The sequence below is a fragment of the Cynocephalus volans genome, chromosome 11 (assembly GCF_027409185.1).
Source record: "Cynocephalus volans isolate mCynVol1 chromosome 11, mCynVol1.pri, whole genome shotgun sequence".
NCBI lineage: Eukaryota > Metazoa > Chordata > Mammalia > Dermoptera > Cynocephalidae > Cynocephalus > Cynocephalus volans.
The window spans coordinates 60677271-60690258 of NC_084470.1; the positions used below are offsets into that span (position 1 = coordinate 60677271).

General features: G+C 49.9%; 1 protein-coding gene across 1 annotated transcript; it reads right to left on the reverse strand.

The window, feature by feature from the left end:
- Positions 1 to 636: 636 nt before the first annotated feature.
- On the reverse strand, positions 637 to 6078 carry CISH (cytokine inducible SH2 containing protein). Its single transcript, XM_063114690.1, has 3 exons — positions 5856 to 6078; positions 2477 to 2697; positions 637 to 2248 (listed from the first exon to the last, which is right to left on the reverse strand). The coding sequence occupies exons 1-3, from the start codon at positions 5873 to 5875 to the stop codon at positions 1716 to 1718; spliced, it is 774 nt and encodes a 257-aa protein (XP_062970760.1). The 5' UTR covers positions 5876 to 6078; the 3' UTR covers positions 637 to 1715.
- Positions 6079 to 12988: the final 6910 nt, after the last annotated feature.

Genomic DNA, 12988 nt, shown 5'->3' on the forward strand with positions numbered 1-12988 from the left:
CCCCAGTCCTCCTTGTGTCGGGAATATGAGCTTCCCAGTCAAGCTCCAGTGCCTTTGCACTCACTGTACCTTCTCCCTGGAAGGACTGGCCCTGACTTCTCTGACTGTTTGCTTCTTATCTCAAAAGACACTTCCTCCAGGAGTGGTCCACAGCACTCTCCCCCCTGGCATTAGCCACTTTCAATTTTAAGACATTATTATTATTATATTATTATTTTTGGTGGCTGGCCAGTACAGGAATCTGAACTCTTGACTTTGGTGTTATATCACCATGCTCTAACCAACTGAGCTAACCGGCCAGCCCCCAGTTTTTCAATTTTGAATTGGCATTTCCTGTTTAAATATCTCTCAGGTCTGATGGTTCACTGCCACCAGCCCCCATCTAGCAGTGGCCTGGACAGTGACCCTGCAGGCAGTCCAACTGGCCTTCACCGCCTGTCTCTAATCTCCCAAGGGGAACAAGGGGAAATGAGCGAAAGGCTATTCCCTTTCTTCTCCACTCTTCAGTGAGTTCCCCAGCAGGGACTGCTCAGCAACATGAGGTCTGTGGGCCTCGACTAGCCCAGATGTAAAATGGAGGATAATGATAATAAAATCAAGGGGACAAACTGTGTACAGAACTCTAAAGATGCCCCATTGAGGGCTCCATAAATGAAAGGTATAATTTTATTATCATTACAAAAAAATCAGTATAAGATGACTACCAAACTGGTTTTTTGTTATAATAATCACTCTATAAAGTCTTATCAGATATGTATTTCTCTCCCTCTTTCATGTGCAGGCAACTTTCTGGGCAGGAAGAAGACCCCCACAGAGCTGCAGCAGCAGCCATTGAAGCAGCACCCCTTCCTGCCATAGCACCTGCATTCGCGCAGGGCCTGTGCCACAGTGAGGCCAGCTCTGCACAGGTAGGGCTCTGCCCTGCCACAGGGGGAGCCACAGGCTCTGCTGGGGACTGAGGCTCTGGCTCCATTTTCTTGTCCATTTGCCCACCCTCCCAAAACAGGGCTGGGGTAGAAGAGAGTGGACACATTCACAGGTGGGTGGGTCGGTGCCAGACATCCAGGACTGCCTTGGGTCCAGCAACATGTCTCAGGATGAGGCTCTCCACAGGGAAAAACCAGAGAAGCTAGAGCAGAGCTCTGGACCACCCAGGGCTCAGGGCAGAGAGGTGGGGTCAGCTCACCCCTGAGACCAAGCCCAAGGAAAATAAATAAATAAATACTGTATAACTGTGCTGTCCCTCAACCTAGCCTGCTCCCCCATAAGGGGACTGTCACTATCAATCTCAGTTCCTCTGGCTGCCATCATCCCAGAAACAGAGGCTGGGTAGCAGTAGGGGGCCTGCCCCACCCTGGGGATTGAGAAACAAGGGCTGGGAAACTCTACACAGTTAAGGTGGCCTGGGCAGGCAAGTGAGTGGAAGCCTGGACCTAGCCCACAGGGTGAGACAAGGTCCTGCCTGTCTTCCTCTCCTCTGACACATGGCTCACCACAATGGAGCCACATGGAGCCTGGGGGCACTGACCTCCAAATTGTGTGACACCTCCCTCCACCCCCCTGCCTTGTTTCTGCTGGCTCTTCCTGGTCCAGCTGCCAGATGCATGCAGACACCAGGATGACTAGAGGAGGGATAGCAGGAGCCCGAGTCCAGCTGGGGCCAGTGTCCCCTCCAGGGTGTGGCTGGGTGAGGCTGGGCAGGGTGCCCAGCCCAGTCAGAGCTGGAAGGGGTACTGTCGGAGGTAGTCAGCCATGCGCCGGGGCAGCGGTAGGCAGTCCACGTCGGCCACTAGACGGTTGATGACGAGGCGGCACAGGTGCTGCAGGCTGCGAGCACTGCTTCTGCGCACAAAGGGCTGCACCAGTTTTAGGTGCACAGCAGTGGCCACAGGGGCAGGCAGCGCTAGGTCACCAGGTGCATCTTCCTTAGGGATAGGCAGGACTGGGGTGGGAGCAGGATCAAGGCTGTCACTTCGGGTGTCAGCAGCACAGGAGGCCACATAGTGCTGCACAAGGCTGACCACATCTGGGAAGGCCAGGATGCGTGGCCTGGACAAGCAGTTGGAGTCCAGGCGGAAGCTGGAGTCAGCGTACTCAATGCGCACATTGGTGGGGCCGCGGGTGGTTTTGACCGACAGTGTGAACAGGTAGCTGGGGTGGGTGCTGTCACGTACTAGGAATGTGCCTTCTGGCATCTTCTGCAGGTGTTGCCGGGCCTCGCTGGCCGTTATGGAACCCCAGTACCAGCCTAGGCAAGTGGAGAGGGGGCCAAGAAACTGGTCATGGTGGAAATTAGCTGGGGCACCAACCCAGGGCTGTGCTTCCACCTTCACACTTCCCTGGAGAGGGCTGTGACTCTCCCATCACACTCTCCTCGGCAGTGCCATGACTCCCAAGTCATCATACTCTACAGGCGGAGCTAAACTTCCCCCACCAGACTTCCCAGGACAAGGCCTGCCTGCCCCCTCAGACTCACCAGATTCCCGAAGGTAGGAGAAGGTCTTGGCTATGCACAGCAGATCCTCTTCAGGGTCCAGCACCTTTGGCTCACTCTCTGGCTGGGCCAGGGTCTCCTCTGTCACCTCTTCCAGGAAGGCCCCGGCAGGCAAGGGCTGCATGACTGGCTCAGGCAGCTCCAGGGACTGGACCCACAGGGGCCACTGCCCGATCCGCTCCACAGCCAGCGAAGGACAAGGTCTAGAAGGAAGTAGATGGGTAGTGAGTGGAGACTCCATGCTTCCCCCATTTCCAGAGATCCCCTATGCTCCAGACTAGTTGCATGACCTCTGACAAGCCCACCTCACTATGAAACTCAGTTTCCCCTTTACCCACCAAGGGGCTCAATAAGCCCAGTATCCCACCCCCTACTTCTCAACACAAAACCCCCCTTGACTTGTTCTCCCACGTGTGGACCTTCTTTTGAAAGATTGTTCTTTACTCCCCCACATTTATTAAACAGTAATTAATATCTCTCTCTATTTCAAAAAGACAGATCATTCTCTATAGGCATTTCTAGTGTTCCCACCACACTAATAAGATCCAGAGCAAAGTATCCTCATGTTTGTGCTTTCCTGGCTGAGGTGGGCTGACTAAATGGCACTGGTCCTGGTTAAGCCATAGGATGGACCTGTGTGGGGTCTACCAGAGAGGTGCCAGAATTACAGTAGGAGGCCTAAAGTCACACACTCTCCACGGACAGGAATGTCTGTTAGAGGGACCTGGGTCCACACTGGCCAAGACCTAGAGGCTGATATGATCCCCTACCCCTACAGGTCAGACTCCCATCCTGGCCTCTGTTCCTCCCAGCTGAGGGTCTAGGTGAATAGTGGCCTTTAAAGGCTTTGGCGAGTCTCACCAACCATGAATGTGAGCTCCACCAAAGGGCAGAGTTCCCAACCCACATAACAGATCCCACCTTGTCAAGCCAGTCGTACTAGGCGCTATGATCTTGTGCAAAGCTTGCTCCCTGCTGGCTCAGTTTCCCCTCTCCCCAATGAGGGATCTGACCAGCCCAGACACTGAGGTTCAGCAACACCATATTTTTGGATGGCTGGGGTTGGGGGAACTGAGCCAGCAAAAATCTAAGCAGTAGGTTCCTCCTAGGGGAAGCCCACCCAGCATGGTGATCCTGGGGCTTCCTCCCTGGGAGTGAGGCAAGGGCTGGCCCTGCTTCCTGAGGAAGACTGCTGGTCCTCCCTCACTCTTTGCAAAATACATCTCCAGGCCTCAGTTCTGGGTCTAGTCCCCTGCTGGACCTTAGGACACCAAGATAATAAAACTACGGGACCTTCCCTTAAGGAGAACCATGCTGGCTGGGGAAGGCGGCACTAAGATTTAATTATAACCCAAAGTCACAAGAGCACAGAGTGTCATGGGGGAGTCAGAGTAGGCTTGATCCTGAGCTGAGTCTGCCAAGCCAAAGGTAGGGAAGTTGGGGAAGGCATTCCAGGCAGAGATTACAGCATGAACAAACAGTGCCAGTATTGCTTGTGAGACAGGAAGAGGTAGGCAGGAGCTGGTGGCAGTGGAACCAGATCTAACAGTGTACGTTACAAGTGACCCTTAGAAAGCCCTCACAAATCATGGCCATATAACCACTCACAGGAAGAGGGGGGACCACACAACCCTGGCACACTACAGCCTGCCAAGTACTTTTCCATACCTACCCTGGCTGCACTGTGGGAGCTCTGGAATCCTGCTCAGGGAGCTGGGGGCCAAATTTTTAGATAATCCTGCCTGCTGGGGCCCAGAGTTGCCTTCCCGGGAGCATGATAGGTGGCTAGCCTCTGGGGGTGGCCATGTCCAGACAGTTTAGCAAGTCCTTTGCAAAGGTCCCACTTGCGGGTGTGGGCATCTCTGGGGCTGATTCGGTATCTGGGTGTGTGAATGGCAGTGCTGATCCCCACAAGCTCCTGGTGAGTGACTGTATCTGGGCAGGGGTGTGTCCATGGCTGTGTCATCATGTCAGGGGTGGTGGCTGGTGTGTTCCAGGTACATGTGTGTGCCTGCTGTGGAGCCCAGCCAGTGAGTTCTACCAGGGGATACAGGGCAGTGGGGTAAACTCAGCTCTGTGGGGGAGAGACTCCACAGCAAAGCTGGCAGTTCAAACCTACAGTTGGGAATCCCTGCCCTCCACCCCAGGAAGATAAAACTGCTCTGGGTCTGTGTGTGTGTAACAGTTCTGTTAAAAATCTTTCTCTCCAACACCCAACACTGACCTTGAGACTATAAGGGGGCCCTCAGCTAGGGCAACCTAAAAGAGGCTGTAGGACCCCAAAATGGGCGGGGGGCTCCTGAAGAGGAAGGCAGTGGTGGGGGACAGATGTCCAAAAGCCCCCAAATTCAGATAAGAGAAAGCAACATGCTGGAGACAACCAGGGAGAAGTAGTCTTCTCAGCACCTCTGTCCTGTTCCCTGGACCTAGGACTGCTCAAAGAAAGGGGCTCTTCAGCCTAGCCCCACCTTCCCTCACTTGGCACCATGCCAGTTCTAACAGCCACTTCTGAGATACCCAGCTTTCTCTGGGTATGGAACATCCACTTATACCTTCTCTCTCCCTCTCTCCTTGGAGCTTTCTGGGCTCCTGTCAGATCTGTGTGGAGAGCATCAGACCCTTTGGTTGAAGGGGATGCTGAGGATCACGGTGGAACAGATGTGCCAAGAATGTTCAGCTGAGGCCAAGACTCTGTCTTATCAGCACCCCCCTCCACTGGCCCCCACCCCAAGTCTTTGGGAAACTTGGAGAAGGACGACAGCAGACAAGATCCTTCTCCCATTGGGATCCCAGTATGGTCTGAGAGGAGGGTGAGGCGACTGTGAGGGTATCCCAGGCAAGACTAGGCCAAACCCAGCTTCTCCCAAGAGCTGCTGCTTATCAGGTGAACGCCTGGGGAGAGGCAAGGATCTCAGGCTGGTTTCCAAAGACGAGCTTAACTGCTAGCCTGGGGCAGAAGAGCAGACACCGGGACAGAGAGGGGCAGAGGCTGGCCCAAGGTCACCAATAGGAAGGGCAGCGCGCAGGCTAGATAGGCGCTCTGGGTCCTGAAGGAGGTCTGAGCTCGTGAGCCACGTCTTGAGGACGCCCTGATGTCGGCGTCCACTTGCTCCAGTGAGAACCCAGGCTGAGCCCACCCTGTGTTCCTCTCGCTGCCAGCTAATCCCCAGTTCCCCTACCCACAGTGTGGGTAGAGGTGAGTGCGTGTGGGAGGGAGTATAGCGCCACACTCCCGAGGTCCTTCTGCACTCGGTCACTTTCGGCCCGTCATGTCCTCCCAAAGCCCGGCAGCTAGCACGAGGCCAGTGCTCTCCGGTGCGCCCCGCGCGTAGACTGGGCTGGGGCGGAGAGCCGCTCTTACCCCTGAACGCAGAGGACCATGTCCCGGCAGCGGCAACTACGGGTCCCGAACGCGGACGCGGCCTGACGGCGGCGGCGGGAGGGAACCAATGGGCGCGTAGCGAGCGATCAGGGCAGGCTCCCGGGGCGCACGGGCGGCGGACAAGGACTGAGAGGCTGCGGCGCGACCGCGCGGGAAGGCGAGGGGGGCGGGGCGAGCCGCCGCCTAATCCTTTGTCCGCGGAGTCCCAGCCCTTCCGAGAAGCGGCGCCTTCCTAGAACAGCAGCCTGTGCTCGGGGCCCGGGAGGGGGGCGGGGGCGCGGGCGGGGGCGTGGGCACCCGCGTCTGGGGCCTCCGGCCTTGAAAGGAAACACCTCTGACAGATTTCCAAGAACTTTCCAGGAAAACGGGGCGGGGCCCCGCGAGCCGACCAATCGCAGTGCAAGAGGTGGAGCCGAGTAAGCGGCTCGGGCGGGCCAATTGCAGCGCGTGAACCCGAGACTGACGTGACCCAGCGGGGCGGGACCGAAAGACCAGATTACCTTCTCGCATTCCGCTTCGTTGGAGATGGGCTCCCTTATCTCACTGTCGAACCAGTGGCAGCGCGGGGGGCGGGGTCCCCGCCCGTCCTCGCTAGCCGCTCCTCCCAAGGCGGTCTGTCGGGGTGTGCAAGCGGCCCCTGTTGTGCCGCGCTGGACTCGGGGCTTTGGAGGAGGGAGGAAGCTGGGGAGGGGTCTGGAGAGGGACATAGGGGGAGCGGCGAAGTGCCGAGGGCGGCCTCGGACATGACTAGGTCTTCTGGGGTCAAGCCTGAGGCCACCACAGCCTAAAGAACCCAGGCGAGAACGTTTTCGTTGAAAGAGCTGGGGGAGAAAGCACATCCCAACCTTTTGCATAAGGCAGAATCATTCGGTCTCGGCCAGGGGCGCTGGCCTCTAGCGGGCCCCGCCAATCAGGGAAGAAGTGAATACCGACTTGAGGAAGGAGGCAGAGACAGTCAGTCCCTAGACTGTCCAGTTTCTGTATTGGTGGGCTCCCAAAATATGCTGGGACAGAGACCCGGAGCTCCAAACATCTGGAGATAATCTGGGGGTGTGGTGATTGAGGTAGGAGGGTAAAACAGTGAGTGACACCCGCTCCCATCTACACGGCCTACTTGCTACATTTGATTCCCCACGACCGACCAATATTGCCCCCCTTATGCAGAGGAAAAGATAGAGCCTCAGGGAGCGAAGTGCCTTGCTAGGAAACGGCAGGGCCAGAGCTTGATCTCAACTGAGTCAGAAGCCGACACTCCTACCCCAATCCCCTCCACCTTTTTACTGTTTACTGGACTCACCAGGGAGCATCTCTAAGGACTGTAGAGTCTATTCCAACTTCCTCCAATCCTCTGGCTAGAAGAACGGTGGGGGGAGGAGGGGATTTGGAGAGGTGGCATGGTCCACTCCCCATCTCCCCACACTGCCCAGGGTGTGCCCTCAGGCTCCCTGGAAGGGAGGAAGGCTTCCGGATCCAGAGCAGGGATGACAGACCCCCCCCCCCCCCCCCCGGCAGTGTTTAGAGGCCTGAATGATAGTGTCCAGGCTTTTCCCAGGGCAGACAGAGCTCAGCTTGCTCTGCCCAAAATGGGGCAGAGGACAAAGGAGACCCGAAAGCAAACCCGTGTTGAAACAGGAAAAATAATTGGTTAAGATGAGAAATGATTTCAGGGGACCCACCTCTCTGTAACTTTCCTCAAGGGAAGCCAGGCTCCAGTGTAGCCCTGCTAGTACTCTCTTGAGTAGGCCAGAAGCCAATTTCTTAGAATGGGGTTGGGATAGGATGGATACCTCATATCCCACTTTGAGGGGCAGGGTTCCTGGAGAGCCTGGTATGGGGCCCCTGTGTGAGGCACTATCTCTCCAGTAGGAACTGTCCACTGCCTCATTACTATGATGACAAAGGGGCTTCACAACTGCCATGCAACAGAGCTATGATTTTGAACCTGGGTCTTTATGGGGCCAAATCCTAATCTCTCAACCCTACGACTATAACCCTTTCCTTTCACCATGACTACTCTACTGAACACTTACTATGTGCCAGACACTCCCAGCAATTTCCAGCCTCATTTCTTTGTCACAACTACCACATATTATCCCCTCTTACAGGCGAGGAAGCTGAGACACAGAGAAATTACCATGTACCCTAGATCTCACAGCAAGCAAGGAATGAGTTGGAGTTAAAGCCCTACACCCTTCCCTCCACTTTCTCTCTATGTGCTAGTGACCTGTCAATTCCTAGGCATCCTTCAGGATCCAGCTGTAAGGTCTTCAGTGAAGCTTCCCTGACCCTAGGCCAATCAATGTCAGAACATCATGGGTGTCTCCTTGAAAGCATCCCTTACAGAGACCAGTGATTAGGCAGTTCTATGTGTAAAACAAAGGGACTCAAGGGTTTTGGCCAACCAACCACCTTTTGTGAATTTGACAAGCCATGCACCTCACCTGCATGCTGAGAACAGTGGTGTGCCCATGTTCTGTTTCAGGGGTCTGCCTGCTTTAGGCATTATGGGTCCCTCTGGCCATCTCCTTATTACCTCTCCTGTCCCAGCTACTCCCGGTGAGCCCCCGTTCTGACTGCTGTGCCCACACTGCCACCCAGTGGCGCTCCTTCTCATGGCCTCACTAGCCAAATCACTAGTCTCCCTTGCAGGATAATCCCTCTCCTGCACCCCAGGGATTGGCTTTGCTGCAGAATTCCCTGCTGCTCCCCACCCGGAATGATAATAAGATGGGCCACAAGAATATACAGGAGCACCTTCCTCAAAGTCTGGCTCATTTGGTCTCTATACTCTCATCATGTGCATCATCCCCCTCCCTCTCTCATTGAGGCATTCAGCCATCCTCACTTAGGCATTCACTCACTGGACCCCTTAGTCACTGTAAGCTAAGTCACTTTAAGGCCTTGGTCTCTGTCCCACTGTACACACAGCTATTATGGAGAACCCACCCCTGCCTTGGCCCAGCCATCCCATATACTCAATCCTCCCATCAGTGTGAAGATAGATGTGGCAAGTGGTTGCTGGAACATGAGCATTGAGGGGAAACCACATATTCTTTTTTTTTATTATTATTTTTTAAATTTTTTTAAGAAAAATGATTTATTTATTTATTTATTTATTTTCTTAATTTTATTTTGTCGATATACAATGTGGTTGATTATTGTGGCCCATTACCGAAAACTCCCTCCCTCCTCCCTCTCCCCCCTCCCTCCCAACAATGTCCTTTCTGTTCGCTTGTCGTATCAACTTCAAGGAACTGCAATTGTTATGTCTTCTTCCCCCCCACCCCGGTTGTTTTTGTTTTGTTTAATTTTGTTTGTTTGTGTGTGTGTGTGTGTGTGTGTTTATTTATTTATTTTTAGCTCCCACCAGTGAGTGAGAACATGTGATATTTCTCTATCTGTGCCTGACTTGTTTCACTTAATATAATTCTCTCTAGGTCCATCCATGTCATTGCAAATGGCAGTATTTCATTCGTTTTTATAGCTGAGTAGTATTCCATTGTGTAGATGTACCACATTTTCCGTATCCACTCATCTGATGATGGGCATTTGGGCTGGTAACAACTTGGCTATTGTAAATAGTGCTGCAATGAACATTGGGGAACAGGTATACATTGGACTTGATGATTTCCATTCTTCTGGGTATATTCCCAGCAGTGGGATAGCTGGGTCATATGGCAGATCTATCTGCAATTGTTTGAGGAACCTCCATAAAATTTTCCATAGAGGCTGCACCATTTTACAGTCCCACCAACAATGTATGAAAGTTCCTTTTCCTCCGCAACCTCACCAGCATTTATCATTCAGAGTCTTTTGGATATTAGCCATCCTAACTGGGGTGAGATGGTATCTCAGTGTGGTTTTGATTTGCATTTCCTGAATGCTGAGTGATGTTGAGCATTTTTTCATGTCTGTTGGCCATTCATATATCTTCCTTAGAGAAATGCCTATTTAGCTCTTTTGCCCATTTTTTTTTTTTAAATTTTATTTTGTCGATATACATTGTAGCTGATTAATGCTCCCCATCACCAAAACCTCCCTCCCTTCTCCCTCCCCCCCTCCCCCCAAACAATGTCCTTTCTGTTTGCTTGTTGTATCAACTTCAAATAATTGTGGTTGTTATATCTTCTTCCCCCCCCCCCGGTTTGTGTGTGTATGTGTGTATGTGTGTGTGTGAATTTATATATTAATTTTTAGCTCCCACCAATAAGTGAGAACATGCGGTATTTCTCTTTCTGTGCCTGACTTGTTTCACTTAATATAATTCTCTCAAGGTCCATCCATGTTGTTGCAAATGGCAGTATTTCATTCGTTTTTATAGCTGAGTAGTATTCCATTGTGTAGATGTACCACATTTTCCGTATCCACTCATCTGATGATGGGCATTTGGGCTGGTTCCAACTCTTGGCTATTGTAAAGAGTGCTGCGATGAACATTGGGGAACAGGTATACCTTCGACTTGATGATTTCCATTCCTCTGGGTATATTCCCAACAGTGGGATGGCTGGGTCGTATGGTAGATCTATTTGCGATTGTTTAAGGAACCTCCATACCATTTTCCATAGAGGCTGCACCATTTTGCAGTCCCACCAACAATGTATGAGAGTTCCTTTTTCTCCGCAGCCTCGCCAGCATTTATCGTTCATAGTCTTTTGGATTTTAGCCATCCTAACTGGGGTTAGATGGTATCTCAATGTGGTTTTGATTTGCATTTCCCGGATGCTGAGTGATGTTGAGCATTTTTTCATATGTCTGTTGGCCATTTGGATATCTTCCTTAGAGAAATGCCTACTTAGCTCTTTTGCCCATTTTTTAATTGGGTTGCTTGTTTTCTTCTTGTAAAGTTGTTTGAGTTCCTTATATATTCTGGATTTTAATCCTTTGTCAGATGTATATTTTGCAAATATTTTCTCCCACTCTGTTGGTTGTCTTTTAACTCTTTTAATTGTTTCTTTTGCTGTGCAGAAGCTTTTTAGTTTGATATAATCCCATTTGTTTATTTTTCCTTTGGTTGCCCGTGCTTTTGGGGTCATATTCATGAAGTTTGTGTCCAGTCCTACTTCCTGAAGTGTTTCTCCTATGTTTTCTTTAAGAAGTTTAATTGTTTCAGGGTGTATATTTAATTCTTTAATCCATTTTGAGTTGACTTTAGTGTATGATGAAAGGTGTGGGTCTAGTTTCATTCTCCTGCATACTGATAGCCAGTTATCCCAGCACCATTTGCTGAAGAGGCAGTCTCTTCCCAATGTATAGGCTTGGTGCCTTTGTCAAAGATCAGATGGCTGTAGGTGTGTGGGTTGATTTCTGGATTCTCTATTCTACTCCATTGATCAGTGTGTCTGTTTTTATGCCAATACCATACTGTTTTGGTTATTATAGCTTTGTAGTATAGTATAAAGTCAGGTAGTGCTCAGCGTTGCTTTGGCTATGTGTGGTCTTTTGTTATTCCATATAAATGTCTGGATAGTTCTTTCCATTTCTGAGAAAAATGACATTGGAATTTTGATGGGGATTGCATTGAATTTGTGTATCACTTTGGGTAGTATGGACATTTTCACTATGTTGATTCTTCCAATCCAAGAACATGGGATATCTTTCCATCTTCTTGTATCCACTCTAATTTCTCTCAGCAGTGGTTTGTAGTTCTCATTATAGAGATTTTTCACATCCTTGGTTAACTCAATTCCTAGTATTTTATTTTTTTGGTGGCTATTGTAAATGGGCAAGCTTTCTTGATTTCCCTTTCTGCATGTTCACTATTGGAGAATAGAAATGCTACTGGTTTTGTGTGTTGATTTTGTATCCTGATACTTTGCTGAAGTCATTTATCAACTCCAAGAGTTTTTTTGTAGAGGCTTTAGGCTGTTCGATATATAGGATCATGTCATCTGCAAACAGGGACAGTTTGACTTCATCTTTTCCAATCCGGATGCCCTTTATTTCCTTCTCTTCTCTGATTGCTCTGGCTAGTACTTCCAACACTATGTTGAATAGGAGTGGTGAGAGTGGGCATCCTTGTCTAGTTCCTGTTCTTAAAGGAAAAGCTTTCAGCTTTTCCCCATTCAGGATGATATTGGCGGTGGGTTTATCATATATGGCTTTAATTATGTTGAGATACTTTCCCTCTATACCTAACTTGTAGAGGGTCTTTGTCATGAATGAATGTTGAATTTTATCAAATGCTTTTTCAGCATCTATAGACATGACCATATGGTCCTTGTGTTTGATTTTATTAATATGGTGTATCACATTTATGGATTTGCATATATTGAACCAAACTTGCATCCCTAGGATGAATCCCACTTGATTGTGGTGAATAATTTTACGTATGTGTTGCTGTATTCTGTTTGCTAGTATTTTAGTGAGGATTTTTGCATCTATATTCATCAAGGATATTGGCCTGTAGTTTTCTTTTTTGGTTGTATCTTTTTATTTTATTTTATTTTTTTAAAGATGACCGGTAAGGGGATCTTAACCCTTGACTTGGTGTTGGCAGCACCACGCTCAGCCAGTGAGCAAACCAGCCATCCCTATATGGGATCTGAACCCAGGGCCTTGGTGTTATCAGCACCGCACTCTCCCAAGTGAGCCACGGGCCGGCCCTTTTGCTTGTATCTTTACGTGGTTTTGGTATCAGGATGATGTTTGTTTCATAGAATGAGTTTGGGAGATTTGCGTCTGTTTCAATCTTTTGGAATAGTTTGTAAAGAATCGGTGTCAATTCCTCTTTGAAAGTTTGGTAAAATTCTTCTGTGAATCCATCTGATCCTGGGCTTTTCTTTGTTGGGAACCTTCTGATAACAGCTTCAATCTCCTTTATTGTTATTGGTCTGTTCAAATTTTCTACATCTTCATGGCTCAGTTTTGGGAGCTTGTGTGTGTCCAGAAACTTATCCATTTCCTCCAGATTTTCAAATTTGTTGGTGTATAGTTGTTTATAGTAGTCTCGAATGATTCCTTGTATTTCAGATGAATCAGTTCTAATATCACCTTTTTCATTTCTAATTTTTGTTATTTGTCTTTTCTCTTTTCCTTTTTTTTTTTTTGTTAGCCATGCTAATGGTTGGTCAATTTTATTTATCTTTTCAAAAAACCAACTTATTGATTCATTG

What these genes read in the sequence shown, in the direction of transcription:
- CISH (XM_063114690.1), bottom strand. Translation starts at nt 5,875, where the DNA reads ATGGTCCTCTGCGTTCAGGG. An exon ending in ATGGTCCTCTGCGTTCAGGG is followed by an intron (nt 2,698 to 5,855) that starts GTAAGAGCGGCT and finishes ACTTCCTTCTAG; the next exon opens with ACCTTGTCCTTCGCTGGCTG. An exon ending in CTCCTACCTTCGGGAATCTG is followed by an intron (nt 2,249 to 2,476) that starts GTGAGTCTGAGG and finishes CCACTTGCCTAG; the next exon opens with GCTGGTACTGGGGTTCCATA.